The sequence below is a fragment of the Hemicordylus capensis genome, chromosome 1, assembly GCF_027244095.1.
Source record: "Hemicordylus capensis ecotype Gifberg chromosome 1, rHemCap1.1.pri, whole genome shotgun sequence".
Lineage (NCBI taxonomy): Eukaryota > Metazoa > Chordata > Lepidosauria > Squamata > Cordylidae > Hemicordylus > Hemicordylus capensis.
The window spans coordinates 352870750-352887441 of NC_069657.1; the positions used below are offsets into that span (position 1 = coordinate 352870750).

The 16692-nt window shown below is 41.8% G+C and overlaps 1 protein-coding gene across 5 annotated transcripts in view; it reads left to right on the top strand.

The window, feature by feature from the left end:
• The window catches only part of ARFGEF3 (ARFGEF family member 3), a 131867-nt gene that overhangs the window by 38263 nt on the left and 76912 nt on the right, over positions 1–16692 (top strand). For 3 of the 5 annotated variants that reach the window (XM_053289176.1, XM_053289145.1, XM_053289156.1), the window contains exons 5-8: positions 8297–8365; positions 10579–10701; positions 12175–12217; positions 13159–13237. In XM_053289176.1, coding sequence (XP_053145151.1) covers positions 8297–8365; positions 10579–10701; positions 12175–12217; positions 13159–13237 — 314 coding nt within the window. Of the gene's footprint in view, positions 1–8296; positions 8366–8663; positions 8683–9332; positions 9480–10578; positions 10702–12174; positions 12218–13158; positions 13238–16692 lie in introns of those variants that run through there. The other 2 variants (XM_053289160.1, XM_053289165.1) reach the window with 2 other exon arrangements.

Genomic DNA, 16692 nt, shown 5'->3' on the forward strand with positions numbered 1-16692 from the left:
ATATTTATTAATCTGTTGTTAATTCTGCACTTCTTAATTAACTGAACATTCAGAAGAAAATAAAGTTAAGAGAACTATTAAAAGTCAGCCATTAACCTGGGTGTGTATAGTGATATAACCCAGAAGGTGGGCTCTGAGGCTTGTGAATTCCCATCCCTCACTGTGTGTAGAATGTAGCACCTGAACTGGGGTATCCTGTGAATATGGCACCTCCCAGACCTGCTTGAAAGCACTATCTCCTTGTTTGGGTGTTACATTTTATGCCCCATAAAGGGTCAGAGGAGGAGGCTTGTGAGCCCAAGGCCTGCTTCCAGTTTCTCCATGCTTATTATGTATTTCATTTTTAAATTTATTTCATTTTTATACCAGAATAGCTCAGGGCGGTTCACATAAAACATAAAATAAAAACGGTTTAAATATTAATATAAAATGTATGTGTTTGGGGTGGCGTGGGGAGTAAGGACATTTTGAATGATCTATATCTCCCCCACAGTATATGTCCCTAGTCACATTTAATAGAACAGCCATTTCAGCTTGTTTGTTTTTAAACTGCATAAAGAAGTTGAGAAGCAAGTTGCATTGAAACAGCACTGATTAAAAGTCTGTGTAAACAGCATTATTCTCTCTACTGTGTCATTCAAACATACAGGATACATAATGACTGGTTTTATTACAAGAATAAAAGAATCATTTCACTGTCCATAAAAACAGGAATTCATTGCAGCAATAAAAAGGTACTTGGTAAACTGAGACAACCAGGGCAAAGAATATCTTGAGAACACAGACAAGGAAACCAACTGTTTCCTTGTCTGTATTCTCAAGATATTCTCTGCCCTGGTTGTTAATTTGCAGAAGGTTTTTGCAAATTTTGACCTTGAAGTACATCTAGGACAGATTTCACATGTCAATGCAAGTACTTTTGAGCACCTCTTCTGCTGCTAGTTTGCAGTCGTGAACAGCAGAAATGGCAGTTTAGATGTGCTTTAATTGAGAGAGGCTTTTGGGAGGAGTGTCTTCTCCTGGGTTTGCTAGGAAGCCTGTGGTGAAATAAGTTGTGAATAGTGGTGAAGCTCATTTTTTAAATGCATGTGCAGTGTTTGGCTTAAAAAAGAACTAAGCAAATATTTATTTGATTCACTTATAGCCCATCGTTAAACAGTGCCACAGTTACACTAGCATCAGCATTTAGTGCAGGGTGGTTGTGTGAAGAAATTAACCTTTGTTCCAAATTAATTCAACAATGCACTAGCTAAATGTTACACAACACTGCACTACCTCTTACACAAGCTCCTGTATGTTCCCAAGAAGATCCTTCAGCAGTAGCACAACATTATGGAGCACTAAGACCACAAAGAGACCTCCTGCAAGCATCACTGGAGATGTTACCCATTAAAAATAAAGTAAAAATATTCCACAAATTACTAGTAGTGCAAAACTGCAAATTGAAAAATTGAAAATTCAAGTAAGATTTTAAAGGATTTAGAAAGCAGCAGAAACAGGGTTGATTTTATTTAAATCATGATTTAAATCATGATTTAAATCACTTCATAGGACTCAATTTTAATTATTAAAATCATAATTTAAATTACTAGTCAGGTAGATTCTATTTAATCATCATTTTCTATAAAAGTACATTCTTGTCATCTAATATAACCTTAATACATACATAGAGATAGATCTAGGTTTCATTTTTAGAAGGTAGGTACACACAATAATAGGTACACAATTCTTTTTTTTTTTTTACAGTCAAACTTGAAGTACATCTTGCATTTCATTGTTGCACTATTTGCCTTTTGCATGCATGCCTTTTTTACCCACAGGTACAGGAACTTCATTAAAATATTCCCAAGTGGGATCTCTTTTAAGGCCTGATGCCATGATAGGTGTTACCCTTCTACAATAGAGGATGCACTTAGAAAACTTTTCCTCGGGAACTGTATGGATGTGTTCTGTTCACTTTGGTTTCACTTTCTATTCCCCTCCCCTCCCCTCCCCATCCCATGCCTTTATATCCAGACTCCTCCTCCTTGTTCAGATCTATTACACACACACACACACACATCCTTATTCATTCATTGACCTTATAGGTCTTTGCACATTTGAAGAGGAGAGCAAGGGCTTGACTCTGTGTGTGTGTGTGTGTGTGTGTGTGCGCGCGCACGCACGCACGCTACATGTACACCACCTTCAGAATTGGACAGATCAGATCTGTTATATCTCATCCCCATATACTGATGTTAACATATCCATAGAATATAATTAGAAATTATTATTAATATTCATGATATCTTTGACCTAGGTTCTTTATGATTTTTTTTTAAAGAATCAATTTAAATGTAAAAAGCGATTTAAAAAAAATTATTAACCCTGAGCAGACACCAGTTTAAAGCACCAATCTCTCTCACCTATCAAATGGTCTGAACAAGGTTGTTTTAACCAGTCTTTTAGAAGAGCGGGAAAAGAGAGGGCTAACAACACCTCTGGGAGAAGTTTCACAGCCTGGAGCACAATAAAGCGAAGTCTGTGTCTCTGGTACCTAATCTCAGATAAGAGAAGTACAGAAAGCAGAACCTTGGATGAAAATGTAAGCAAACGGACAGATTAATTTGGGATAATGATCAGGTCCCAGATAATTTAGGGTTGGAAGGATAAACCAGCACTTTAAATTGGCCTGGAAACCATTTGGGAGTCAGTGACGTTGTTGAAGCATAGGTGTGATATGTTCTCTGTAGTGGCATCCTATTAACAATCTCTTCCTATTAACAATCTCTTCACCACATTCCAGACAAGCTGTATTTTCTAAACAGTTTTCAAAGACAGATCCACATAGAGGGCATTGCAGTAGGTTAACAAAGCATGAATGACTGAGGCAATGTTATTTTTCCCCAGCAGAAGGTATCATTTGCACACCAACAAGAGCTGATGATAAGCGCTCCTAGCTATAGATCGTCAGGCATTTGGCAAAGTCTGGATCTGGTGTTTGTCCTGTTCTGGGTGTGCGTTAAGGAGCATAGCTGAGACCAGGAGTACATTCAGACTACAGCCCTGATCTTATCTTTCAAAGGAAGTGCAGCCGCACCTAGAACAGGAGAGATACCAGACTATGCCAAATTGCCTATCACTACTTGCATATTATCTGGATTCAACATCATCACTGCTCCCAGATACAGTTGCAGAAATTCAACCATATATGGATGTAATGAAAAGTAGAACTGGGCATCATCAGTATATTGATGACAGCACCCTGACAACCATCTATTCATTTCAAATAGATGTTAATAGCATGGGGACAGAGTACAATCTCATGGCCCTTGATAGCGCAGTGATAGTGAGGTAGAGCAGAGATCCTGGTAGCACCATTTTAAACCTACTTGCCAGATAGGAGTGGAATCATTCCCAACTCAGACAAGTAGCCCAAAAGAATGCCACAACCAATGGTATTGAAAGCCACTGAGTGGTCAAAGAGAATCATGCTGTCTCTTTCCCAACACAGACTGTCTACCAGGCAAGGCAGCCTCTGTCCCAAACTAGGTTTGAAACCAATCAGTTTGACACACTGATTATCTGGTTCATTATCAAACCAGTTGATAAGGAGCAAGATAATCATTGTGCCATCCAACAGTGTTTGAGCTTGGTTGCACTATGTTCTTGAAATCTTGGCAGAAAGGGAATATAGGAGAACCTCTGTATTTACAGAGGTTCCATTCTTCGCTGCTATTGTGGATATGGAAACCGTGAATACGGAGGCATTGGGGCAATGGGATCACAGGGGTTAGGTTCCTGGAAGTTGGGAAAATGTTAAGGCGGGGAGGGTGGCCCTAAAAATATGGGGGAAAGTGGCCTAGTGTGATCCGTGGGTCCCCAGCAGCACAGCAATGCCCCCCCATAGCAAAAAATAGACTGAAAATTGTGGGAGTGAGGTGCCTTTTTTCCTGCAAAAGCCATTTTGAGGCCTCCCGTTTCAAAATGGTAGCCAGAAATGACCTCTGAGGTCATTATGCAAAAATTAACCCCTCAGTTGCTGATTTTATTTGTATATACCAAGGTTGGGTGCCAATTTCCCAAATGTGGAGACACGAAACCACGGGTATGGAGTCCATGATTAACGGGGTTTTCCTGTATTATTAGAGACTGGCCAATAAGTCCTTACCCGTCTAGGTCCAAAGGCATTTTTTGGAAGCGGCCCCACACTACCACTTCTTTCAAACAGGAGAGACCAGCCCCTTCTGCACGGAGACATTCATTATCTCTCAGACCCTTCAGACCACCTATCAGACCCTTCACAGATGTAATCATTCAGAAATTGAGCATGTAGATCATAGATCACACCTCACCAAATGCCCTGTCCATATCCTAGAGTTGCAGAAAATGAAATTCCTTCAAGCAATAACCTTCAGTATCTCCATTTGGCACAAATAATACAAATGAAGGATATTTCTTAACAGCCTCTTCTGCATTAAGCAAAAGGAAAAAATAGTTGTAATTTGCTGAATCAGAGTGAATATTTTGCATTTAAATGTGTAAAGTATTATTCAGTTTTGAATGTTTTTGTTGGTTTCTATCCTGGATGTCATTCTCCTGGACGTATGTGTGACGTAATGGCTGCACCACTTTACTACTGATACTGGCTTTGAAATGGAAAAGTCCTGTATAAAAATGTTCTGCATGTAGTAAATACAAGTGTCTAGAGTACTAATTTGGAATTGGACTGTACAGGTTTAGGGAAATTCCAGATTCAAAACTTGAATATTGAGTATGTTTTCAGATGCAGTATAGTATACTTTCATGTTGTGTGTGTGTAGATATACTGAAAGTTCAAATATCAAATGCTGAATTCATGCAAAATTTCTTTTTATGTAACATCAGTCACAGATATTTAATGCTTAGTAGTGTTGATAAAACAGATTCACAATATCACCGCCGCCACCACCCCTTGATTTGGAGTCCATCTAGACCACTCACAAGCCTGACTGGAGGAAGCAGAATGGACCCTTGTCCAAGACATATTTTACATACATACATACAATAATATACTTTCCCCTATATCCTCCAGTTACAAGGTAGGTATTCAGCTCTGCCGCCTGTTTTTTGTTTTGTCTTTGCTAGTGTGCTTTTAAAAAATAAAATCCTCCTTAAATTGTTGTAACTAAAGGCAGAAACTACTGTCAGAGCCATTAAGGAAGCCTGTTAAATGGTTCTTTTAAATCTCCTCCTTTCACTGTTATTGCTATTCTCCTGCATAAGCAGAACATTCACTTAATTTTCAGGATGAGCTCTGCCTTCATCTAGAAGATGAATGAATTCTTTCTTTAGGGAACATTCAGCATGCCATGTGTTTTTACAATTATTCCAGTTTTGATGTAAGGTTGCCTGGATGCTTGAATCATTGATTTAAGAGAATTATAGGCACCCAGGATGGCAGATCCTTCCTACAGCTCCGTTGATTCATAGGAAATGATGATGTTCAGTACTCTTCATAATTAAACTTGCCATGCTTTATACCTTGAAAAAGGAGTACACAGTCTTTCCAGAGCTATGAGTGGATTCCTAAATTTGCTTTGCCCCTCTGTTTTACCATGCACATGGTTCAGGGCTCTAGTCAGCCTGGAACAGAGCCTTGTAGAGCTTTTCAGCCCTTGTCAGAGGTGGGGGCAGAGTGGCAAGAAGGGGGGAATGGGCTCCCCCCCCCCCCGCCGCCACATCCTTTTGAGGCCTTCCTCTGCCATGCTAGGTTTATAGCTAGGTTTGCTATAAGTTTGATTTTGAACTGATAGGTACTCAACCATAGTCCTTTTTTTCTTGGGGGGGGGGGGGAGGTACCAGAACTCATGCTTTTTGATTCCTTGCGGGAGGAGGGCAATTCAGAGACCATCGAGACCATTCACAGACCACACTGGATTTACTGGGGAAATTTTTAAAAATCACCACCACCACCTTGATTCAGAGACCATCTAGACAAGCCTGACTGGAAGGAGCAGAATGGACCCTTGTCCAAGAGGGCAGAGAGGACTACTCTGAAGGAGGCAGGCAGAGGCAGCAAGCATGGGAAAAAGCCACATAGCATACCCTGTGCAACACTAGCTGAAGAACACTAGCAGGAAGAACAGCCTGGCTGCCTTTACGGGAGAGCTCATTCCCAGTTGGCGTTTGCTGGCCGGGTACATTTAATTCCCTTCCTCGCTGGAGAGAAGGGGAAATAAGTGCACCCAGCTGGGAATGAGCCCTGGAGGGCTCATGTGGCCCTTTGGGGGCTTTCGGTATGCCCCCATGCAATATCACTCACAATAGGGCGTGGCCAGAGCTCCGGAGGGCCTGCCCGCATTCCCAAATGCACCCAGCCAGGATTTGGGAATGGTTGGGAATGATCTCTGGAGGGTTCATGTGAGCCCTCTGGAGCTCTGGCCATGCCCCTTTCACATGACATCACACACAAGGGTTGTTGTCACTAGAACATTTACCTCGTGCCACCACTGGACCAAACTGTGTGGGTCTTTCCTGTATACTCTACAATCAGCCCTGTCTTTTAGATATTTTTGCCAGTTGTGAGTGATCATTTGATAAATCTTTGGCTTCCATGTGGCTGGAGAATTATTGTAAAGGTTATCTGAGATGTCCATCAAATGGTGGGGCTAAATGTTGTAATATGACTTAGAGACAGCTGAGTCCATGCATAATGAAGAGTTCATAAGGAGGGCTCCGTTGGTTAAAACCCTAGAAAATCTGTCTCTGCCTCTTCATATCCGGCATTCTCACCCAGTTGTATTACTAGATAGTAGATGTGCTGATCGCTACTTGCGCCTGTAGGCTCACATTAGTTCCAGACTATTGCTTTCTATGCATGTTTGTACATGACACTTCTTTACCCTTGCCCAGAGTTCTGATGGACACAGATCTTCTTTTCCTTGTTCCCCTGACCTCTGTGTATGGACTGGCAATAGTACTCCACTTGGTTTATGATGCTGGAATACCCTCTTCTCTCTGAATGCCAGTGGTGTAGGCCATATAGTTCCCAGAGAGTGGCAAAAAAAGCCCCCAAAAAGGTGAAGCTACATGTGAGTAGCTTCATCTGTGCGAAAGCCTATTGCTTTCATTGAGCAATATGGAATGCACATTAGCTGCTTGTCACTGAGGGGCAGTAATCATGCAAATAGGCATGAAGAAATTAGGGGGACTGGTGCAATGTTTATAAAAGCTGGAAAGGTACTGAAACCTGCACACACAGGTGGTGTTTCTTGAGCTTTCTGAGCTGTTCTTTCCCCTGTGACTCTCTCCCTCTGTTGTTTCTAATGGTTTGTCTGGGCCAGTGAAGTGGCTTAATATGAGATGGTGGACAGATGAATTTATTTATTTTATTTTATTTTATTTAACATATTTTTATACTGCCCCAAACTTACGTCTCTGGCAGTTTAGAACATTTATAGAGATTGCAGTCCTGAAATTGGGGAATCTTGATTTTAACATCTTGATTTGTAGATTTAATATTTGTGTCTCTTGAAAAACATTTTTTTTCTGCAGACATGCAGGCAACTTCAGGATTCTGTAAAGAGTCCATAGGCCATACATCAGTGCCCCAGTATATGTGCCAAACCATTTTTTTTAAGGGGGGATATATTTCATTCTAATATAGATGTCTTCTACCGTCTCTCTTGCTTATTAGTTTGGGAGATGCTTCAGATTAATATCCTTCATATTCTCGGTAATCTGGGAGCAAAGATATAGTTAAAGTTGTGAGACAGGAAGTACTCTAACAGTAATTAACATCCACAGCCTTCATTTTGAGTCACTCCATTATGGAAATGGCTTTTATCAGAGCATTTGTAAGCTAAGAGTCTATTTAATGTGGTTTCTTTCATGTTCTGTGTGTCCTTCTCATTAGCCTGCTTGTGTCTTGCATTTAAATGTGTCTTGCATTTTACGACTCAACAACAACAACAAAAAATCCAAAAGGCAAAGATAGAGTCTTGAGAATATCTTCTGAGATATTTGAGAGGACGCCTTATGCCAGATACTTTGAAATTTAAGATTTGTAGTGTACAAAATGAGTGGTTTTTTTGGTGTTAGCACCAGTATTATGGAATGGTCTCCCTTAAGAAGTCCTATAGACAACTTCCTTTTTGAGATTTAGGTGTGCTGATAAAAGCTTTTAATTTACTCAGAAATTTAGATTGAGATTATTTGCAAGCAGAGAGTATATTTAACTTTTTATTGTTTTACCTGTTCTATTTATTTTATTATTACAATTTACTGGTTTTGTTATTTGGATTACTCCCACCCTTTGCTGTACTTTTGCTTATAGGTCCTGCTCTGTATAACATACACCCCAACGTTTGAGCTGAATGGGAGTTCAGTGCTGAAGATTGCAGAGGTGAGTGCTCACTTTTCACTGGTAGCTAAACTTGGGTGCTTAAATTATCTCTATATATAATTCTCTAAGGTATACCCGTGGCTAATCCTGTGCATGGCAGCTCTTGCGAGAGTTCACGAGCAGAAGCATCGTGGTGATTGGGGAGTGTGGATTCCATATGCAAATTGGAAGGAGGATCTTGTGAGAGCAGAAGCACCATGGTGATTGGGCGGTGGGGACTCCATTTGCAGATAGGGAGGAGGAGCCTGTGGCACCATGGTGATTGGACAGTGGGGATTTTATATGCAGATAGGGAGGAGGAGACTGTGATGGTTAAGGTCGGTTGGAATGCAACTGTTACTGGTCAGAAGATGTTCTTGATTGTAGAGGAGATAAATCTATCTATCTATCTATCTATCTATCTATCTATCTATCTATCTATCTATAAGGATAGTGGTCAGGGGTCTGCGAAGAGAGGGGTCATGAGGGAGGAAAGAGCCCCTTCAGGAGAAGACGCCTGCCATTGCGTGAACTAGAAGAGGAAACAAGATGAACAAGATCTGTTATCTCAGGAAGGGAGAGAGAGAGAAAGAAAGAAAGGGGGAGAAAGTGAGTGGAGGAGAGAGCAAGAAAGGAGGGGAAAGGGAGCCTTTCATTGGCCTGAGGGGAACAAGCTGCAGCAAAGGCCTGAGGGGAACAAGGCCTGAGGGGAACAAGGCCTGAAGGGAACAAGCTGCAGCAAAGAAGGGCCCAGTCAACCACTGCTGCTGTTTGGGGCTACCAAGGCCATTGGCAGAGGCAGGCAGGCAAGGGACGGGCCTGGGCCTGTCAGCGGCCTGAGGGGAATGAGCAGCCATGGTGGTGGCAGCAGCAAGGAAGGGCCCAGTCAACCGCTGCTCCTCCTATGGGGAGGAGTGGGGCTCAGGTGAGGGTGGGGAGGTCTCTGGGGAAAGGCAGCTGTAGCTTAGCCAGTAGGCACCACAACGCTGCAGCCATGACCAAAAGGGGTGAGGGGGATGAGTAAAGGGATGGAGGATTGACCAAAAGGGGTAAGGGTGTGTGTGGTATCAACGGGATGGAGGAGGATGAGCAGGAGGAGGAGTGAGGCTCAGGTGAGGCTGGAGAGATCTCTGAGGTGAGTGGGGCTGTGGCAGGAGGTGGGGAGCAATCAAGTACTAGCGCGCAGATGTTCTGTGTGGGTTAAGCTAGTTTTCATTAATTGCCATCAACTAGAATGTACTTTTTAACACTCAGAGTAGATTTCTATTGCTAAAACAGCAGTTGTGATTTGTTTATATCACTGTAAATGATGTTACATCATTTACATCACTGTTTACATCAGTGATGTTTACATCACTGTAAATCATAATTCAGAGAGGAGTCATCCTCCTCTCTATGTTCCTTTTAAGTTTTCCCTGTGGTCCTCCACCCTTTCCTGTGCTCTTTTTCCAGTGCACAGTACTTAATGTACTTAATGGGAATTGCTCTCATGACCTTCCAGCCCAAAGCCATTCAGGGAGCTGTGATAGACAGTTGCTATTTAATGGCTTGCTGGCAATGGAAGTAAATTTTTTGTTTGTTTTGTAGCTGAGTTTTGCAAGTGTTTACTGCAAATTCAACTGCCTGAACAAGAGCATAGTCTTAAATTATAACCTCAAATTACTAAATAGTATCAGCAAAAATATTCATTGTAGATGCTCTTAACTAGGTTGTAGTTCATTGACCTCTGTCTGGGCTACACCACTTTAGCCTACTGATGAGATGGAGTTTTCCTCCATTCGAGAAAAGAAAAAAGTCTCCAAATAGAAAACTACCATTTGGGGGAAGGGGAAGTTAGGTTAGAACCCTTCTCCCAGACACCTAAGCCCTATTCAGATGTTATTCCCACAGCCTCTTAAAGCATTCCAGAAATGTTTCCCCGCACTCACAGTTACAGTGACCCACCAGGGTGGGGGAGGGGGAGTGCCGTGTCTCCATGTCGTGTCTGCCACTTCAGTGAGAACTAGGCCTAACTTTGAATGGAGTAAGTAAGCCCTCTGACATAAAAAATGAGAGAAGACTCACATAAGCAAAAAACTATTTTCAGATTGGGATATTATTATGTTGTATATGACACTGTATGCAGTTTGGTGGTTCAGAATTAAGGCTTCAGTCAAATTGTTCTAGACAGTGCACAATGCATTGCCCTTAATATCAGTGTGTTACTGTCATTCTTCTCTCCACCCCCACCCCAGGTGTGTATTGAAACCTATCTGTCCAGCTATCATCAGCGGAGTATTAATACAGCTGTGCGGGCAACCCTTAGCCAGATGTTGAGTGACTTGACTTTACAGTTACGGCAGAAACAAGAAAATACAGTGAGTCCTATGGAGACAGGAGATGAGATTAGTATTTCTTAGTTCTATTTGTCTGTATTTCATTCAGGGTACTGTGTTTCTGCGCTGTGTTTTGTGGATATAAAGTGTGAGCTAGATGGACCTATGGTCTGACCAGTATATGGCAGGTTCCTATGTTCCTAAGAAAGCTGAGAAAATCTTCAACTAAACATTGTCAAGGATATAGTCCAGCACCTTGGAACAATATTATGTTTTAAGAGACTTCCTTATACAAAAAAAGTCCATTGAGACCACTCCTGTCTAGCAGTAGTTTTTTGGAATCCCAGACTAAGACCCTTAACTCTTCTCCGAAGATCTTTTAACTGAGGATAAAAGGTTGAGGGCAAAACTACATGTTGCATGGAGTTCCATGAATACTTTTTCCACTGTGTGTGTTGTTTGTTTTTAACTGCAGAAAATTTCTGAGTGGCATCAGGTTGAATAAAGAATCAGCAAGAAGAGAGGTCAAGAAAGACCTTTCCCTTGCTAGCTGGCTGACTATTCAAAATCACACTTCCAAGCTGCTTTTCTGAGGTGTAAAATATATGGGAGCCTGTATCTTTTCCCTTGCATATCAGGAAGCTGCTTAGAGATAGCGATTTTGAGCAAAATGTCTGCAGGAAGGGAAATGGTTAAGGAAACCTCCCCCACCACTGCTCCTCTGAAGTTACCTGGAGTTGCTTTGCCTTTTATAAGTTTGTCCCTGAAACCGGGGCTTTATTTATGTAAAGTGTGTGGTACATAGGAAGCTGTCTTATACAGTGTCAATCCTCTAGTCTGTCCAGCTCAGTATTATCTAGCCTGACAAGTACGTAGCAGCTAGGGGTGGGCACAAAACCGGTTTTGCTGGTTTGGTTTAAATCCGGACATGAAAAAGTATGGAGTTCCTTGTTCAAATAATACTTGCTCCTGGCAATAAATGTACAGTCATGTTGGAAATCCTAGTGTCTTCCTTCAACATAAGAGTTTTATTGCAAGAGAATTCAATTTTGGAATGAAAGTTGTGCAAATGTGTAAAATAAAGAAGTTATTTGAGTGTGTGTGTGTTTTACATATAATGTATATTATATTGAAATGTTAAGGAGGCCCCGCACTTGCTGATTTGCTCCCAGCCCCTCGCCCCTTTAGAGACAGTCCTGTCAGTTTGTTAATTTGCTGGGAAGACTACTGTCCTGCTCAGTAAATCTTTTCTCAGAATTATAACCCACGGAAGCAGTTTCCAGTCTTGCAGTCAGCTGAGAACAAGTATCAACACTTTTAGGCAAATTCGTAATAAAGTTGTCTGTTTGCACTAAATGGTACTTTAGTTTGTGTTTAGTTTGTTTCTGACCAAAGACGTGATTTCTGGAATTGTCTTTATGTCTGTAAACTGTATAGTGAACAAGGCCTTCAGTAAACATTGCTACATTTCTTCCACCTGTTCTAAATACCATACATTTTCTCTTCCCTTCATAGATACCTGAAAGCCAAGCCATTCTCCAGGGGTTCAAAAACTCAGGTATCATTTCATTGTTATTCAGAAACGTTTTTTCCTCCCTCAATTTTCTTTCCCCCATCTCCTGCAAATGACTATGCAAACTTGTCATGAATTTTCATTGTCCTATTTACAAGTTTCTGCCCTCTTCATTTTCCACTGCTCATAGTTTATTAATATACCTCTGGAGTTATATACAAATACTTTCAAACTGAGCAATATTTTTCAAATACTATGCCATTGTACATTGTACTTTTTTCCTCCCCATGTATATATGCATTTTTTTAAAAAATGATGTCCCATCATTCTTCCCCCCCCCATTAAAACAGTGAAATAAAAATGTTAAACAGAGCCTTGTAAAATATAATTTATCTTCTTTACCAAACTTATACTACTGAAGCTGCCTAAAGACTTCGGTGGTGGGTGGTATACAAGTATGTTAAATAAATACATAAAAATAGTGACAGAACAACGTTCAAGTGTCATAGCTGCAGTGTGTTTATCAAACTCTAGGAAAAGCATTTAATTTTCTCTCTCTCTGGAGTTTTGCTGGAGTTTTGAATATGCTGATATGGTGCATCCTATAAGCCTCACCCACGGGCAATGCATAGCTATTCCTAAGTATCTGATCTGCGTCATAGACAGGAGTGCTTATGTGATCAATACAAGTGGTATGTGTTGCATGGGGAACCTGCATAAATGCACAGAACATAGCACCTCCCCCATCACCCCTACATTTTGCTTCCCAAATCTCCATTTTTAAAAAAAATTCCACCATGAGGATAAAAGGTTTGCACAGAAAAGAGTTTCTTTTCCAGAACCAAATACTGTTTCCTGCAGTATTTTCTGAATCACGTCACTAGCTAGGGGATAAGTTTGGGACACTGCTGCAAATGTCTAGCTTGGGTGTAGTTAGGTGCACACTTGCCAGTTACCCTAATATCCATCCTTTGCTTCTTTTGGAGATTCTACGGCAGAGTCGCTTTGTGATGACGTTGTCTTTGTCTTCACGATTCTGTGTGAAAAACTGCAGGCAGCCATCTGGTGAGTGAGTAATATAATACAACTCTGAGCATAAATGAGGAGAGGAGAAGCCTGTCCCTGGTTAGGATCACTGAAATAGTGTGGTGCCAGGCTTAGTGTTGCAGCGACCAGCACTTATCTTAGAACCGTTACCCTGGTAATCTCTCTGTGTGTGTGTGTGTGTGTGTGTGTGTGTGTGTGTGTGTGTGTGTTTAAGGCATGGAAAGAATGGCTAGTAAAATATAGGCAGAGTGTTGGTGTGATATATCCATACCCTACATACTCCTTCCTCTTTGTGGAATTTGATCCCTGTCCCTCCTTTCTGGGCTACTTCATCCAATGTAGTGCTTTGCTCTTTCCCCTCAGCCATACAGAACGGAAACATAATACCTACGCTAGTATAGCCTTCAGAGTTAGAGATCAGAACATATTATGCAAACTTAATATATTTTATGCAAAATTTTAATGGAATTTTTTTTTTGTTTCTCACTACAGACTGTAGCCTGTGAGGGATAAAGTAGACATTACTTTAAGCAGGTGCCACATCTGTTGTTAAACAGCGTATGTAGAGAGCCTGATCTGTCTTGGGACCATGACAGAAGGGGCAACTCCTTGCCCTTGCTATGAGCCTGGTCCAGATCTCCACAGATGCAATCTGAACAGGGAGAAAGGTTTCCATTGGCGCAAACAGGAGCTTTCATCCCTAGTCCAATAGCAGACATGGGGGAGGGAACCAGGACCATAGTGGAACTAAAGGGTTAAAGACCCTCCCCCACCATGCTCCTTATTCAGATCACCCCTACTTAAAATAACATCTACAGTGGCCCACACAGTGCAGTTTCAAAGAGAGTAGGCTATCACGATTTTTGCACTGTCACTTTACAAAAATTGTTTCTCCATGTAACCAGTTTTGATAATGCTTTTCTTTTTGTGATACGAAAGTGGTAAGCCACAATTTGTGCTTTTTCTGTCTTAAGTAATTCCTAGCTTAACTCTAATTTGCATACATTTGACTTCAAGTGAATTAGTGCTTTTCATGCTAGGCTGCAACACATGAACAGCATCGTAGAAAAATTAATTGAGGAGTTAATTGCGTAACTATAGAGTAATACTGATGTGTACTAGAAAAGCAGACATTTCCCATTCCCAGTAATTATCGTTACAAATGCATCCTATATTAACTTTAGGAAGCCTAATTTACTCATACACTGAAATAACTGTAATTACTTGCCAATGGTATCTGTCTACTTTTTAATTGCAAGTAATTTATTAGCAGTAGCAGCATGTATATTGTATATATTTGCTAAGCACTGGGGTATATTAATTGTCCAAGCAAGGTAGCTTGGACAATAGGGTGTAAGTATAGTTTGTTGTTAACACTGAGAAGTAGTATATGTTGCTTACTATTATACTAGCAAACTGTGCATCGTTGTGATGGGCCGTATTTGCTATACCATTTTCTTGACTGATGGTGACTTTCAGGAGTGCCAGTAGCATGACAGCTGGCAGAATGCCGGCACAATCTCCTTCCTCCTGGGCCAACTGCAGCTCTGAGCTGCCATGCCAGAGCCCCTCTAGGGTCACCATGAGCTCTGAAGTTGTTTGTGATGCGGTTCCAAGGGCTCCTAGATTATGAGGCAGTGGCATCTTGTAAGGCGCAAGAGAGGAGAGAGAATCTGAGTGAACTTACTTTTAGTCTCCAGCATTGTGCGTTTAAACTTTACTGACTAAGTAACCTACTCCCCTTCACTTGATCAGCCTAGGTATCTTATGAGATGCACTGATCTACATGGTTCTGAACTACAAAAATTATTGATGCCATTTTCTGTTTGCTAGTGGATGGTGATGCCGACTATCCATTTCAGAGATGGTAGCATTTGTGCATAGTTCAAGTAATAACAAAGCCTCATATTTCGACAAACAAGCATCACAAATTAAACTGAAGATATGAATGGTCAATTTAACTTTGAATTTAAAGTTAAATTTCAGAGTTAAATTTTTAACTCTCAATTTAATTTAACTCAGAGTGCAATAAAGTTAGATTTTAGAGTTGGATTTCATTTTAACATCTCTCCTTCTGGAGAGGAGAGCAGGTCTCGTGGTAGCAAGCATGAATTGTCCCCTTTGCTAAGTAGGGTCTGTCCTGGTTTGCATTTGAATGGGAGATGACATGCATGAGCACTATAAGATATTCCCCTTAGGGAATGGGGCCACTCTAGGAAGAGCATCTGCATGCTTGCATGCAGAAGGTTCCAAGTCCCCTCCCCAGTATCTCCAAGACAGGGCTGAGAGAGATTCCTGCCTGCAGCCTTGGAGAAGCCGCTGCCAGTCTGGGTAGATAATACTGAGCTAGATGGACTAGCCCTGCCTGGAGATATCAGGGATTTAACCTGGGACAAAGCATGTGTTCTACACTGAGCTACAGCCCAACAATATTAATTCATCCACAATGATAATTTCAAACAAAGCTAATCATTCTAGTACATTGGTACCCATTTTGTTAAGCCAGCAACTTCTTGGGATAGACTACCTCTGGGTTTTTGACATGAACGAGTGTTCACTCTCGCAAAATGGCCACCAAGTTCTCATCCGTGGTGATGGCTGATTCTGTTTCGTGTGTGTGTTCTTCACTGGTGCCTCTTCCTCCTTTATCAGCTGAGTTACGGCTTCATTGCAGGCCCCCTACCTTGTGTCATCTGCTAGGGTTGCTGGTCTGCCCTCTCGGTGGACTTGGGCAGTTGCCTTGGGAGTGGGGGGTGCCACCACCATCACCAGCCCACCCAGTCACCTGGGTAAATTTCTGAAGTTTGCCCCACACCACAGTAACAGCCAGCTGGCATGTTTTGAAGCACTGCTGCCACCACATGCCTGCAGAACCAAAGCCCTGCCCTGCTTTGCCCCACCTGAGAGCTCCGAAGACTCAGAAGAACTCAGCAGAGTGTGTGCCTTGTGATTCACCCCTCTGCAGAGTGGCAGGATGTAGATCTTGTTAGATTAAACTAACAAGTGTCGATTTTGATAGATCAAACCCACCTTGAAGAGAGATCAAACTCTCTTCAAGGCCTCAAGCCAGCGGTGGCTGAAGGAAGAGTAGTGGGGGGCTTGCCTGGCATGGCTTTAGAGGCTGTGCATGCTTCTCTCCCCTTGAACGTTTTAGCTAACCTGTATGCCCTTGGCTGCCTTGAGATTATGGGTTGTTGTGGTATATCCTTATTTACCTGTTCTTTTAAATCGCTTGTTGGGTATTTCCTCTCTGTTGCCCTCTCCTCCTCTGCCCATGTCTGGGTGTAAATCCATCCTCCTCCAGAGAGAGAGGGAGTGGGAAGAGTACATCCTTTGTACCTGCAGCTATGGCGGAAAGAGCGGAGCCTGCTTTTCATTCCTTATGTTTCTCCCTTAGTGGTCCTAAACTGGTGGTGGAGGTGGGGGGATGACGACAACCCGTGTCTCTTTCTGTGGCTTGGTTGTCAGGCATG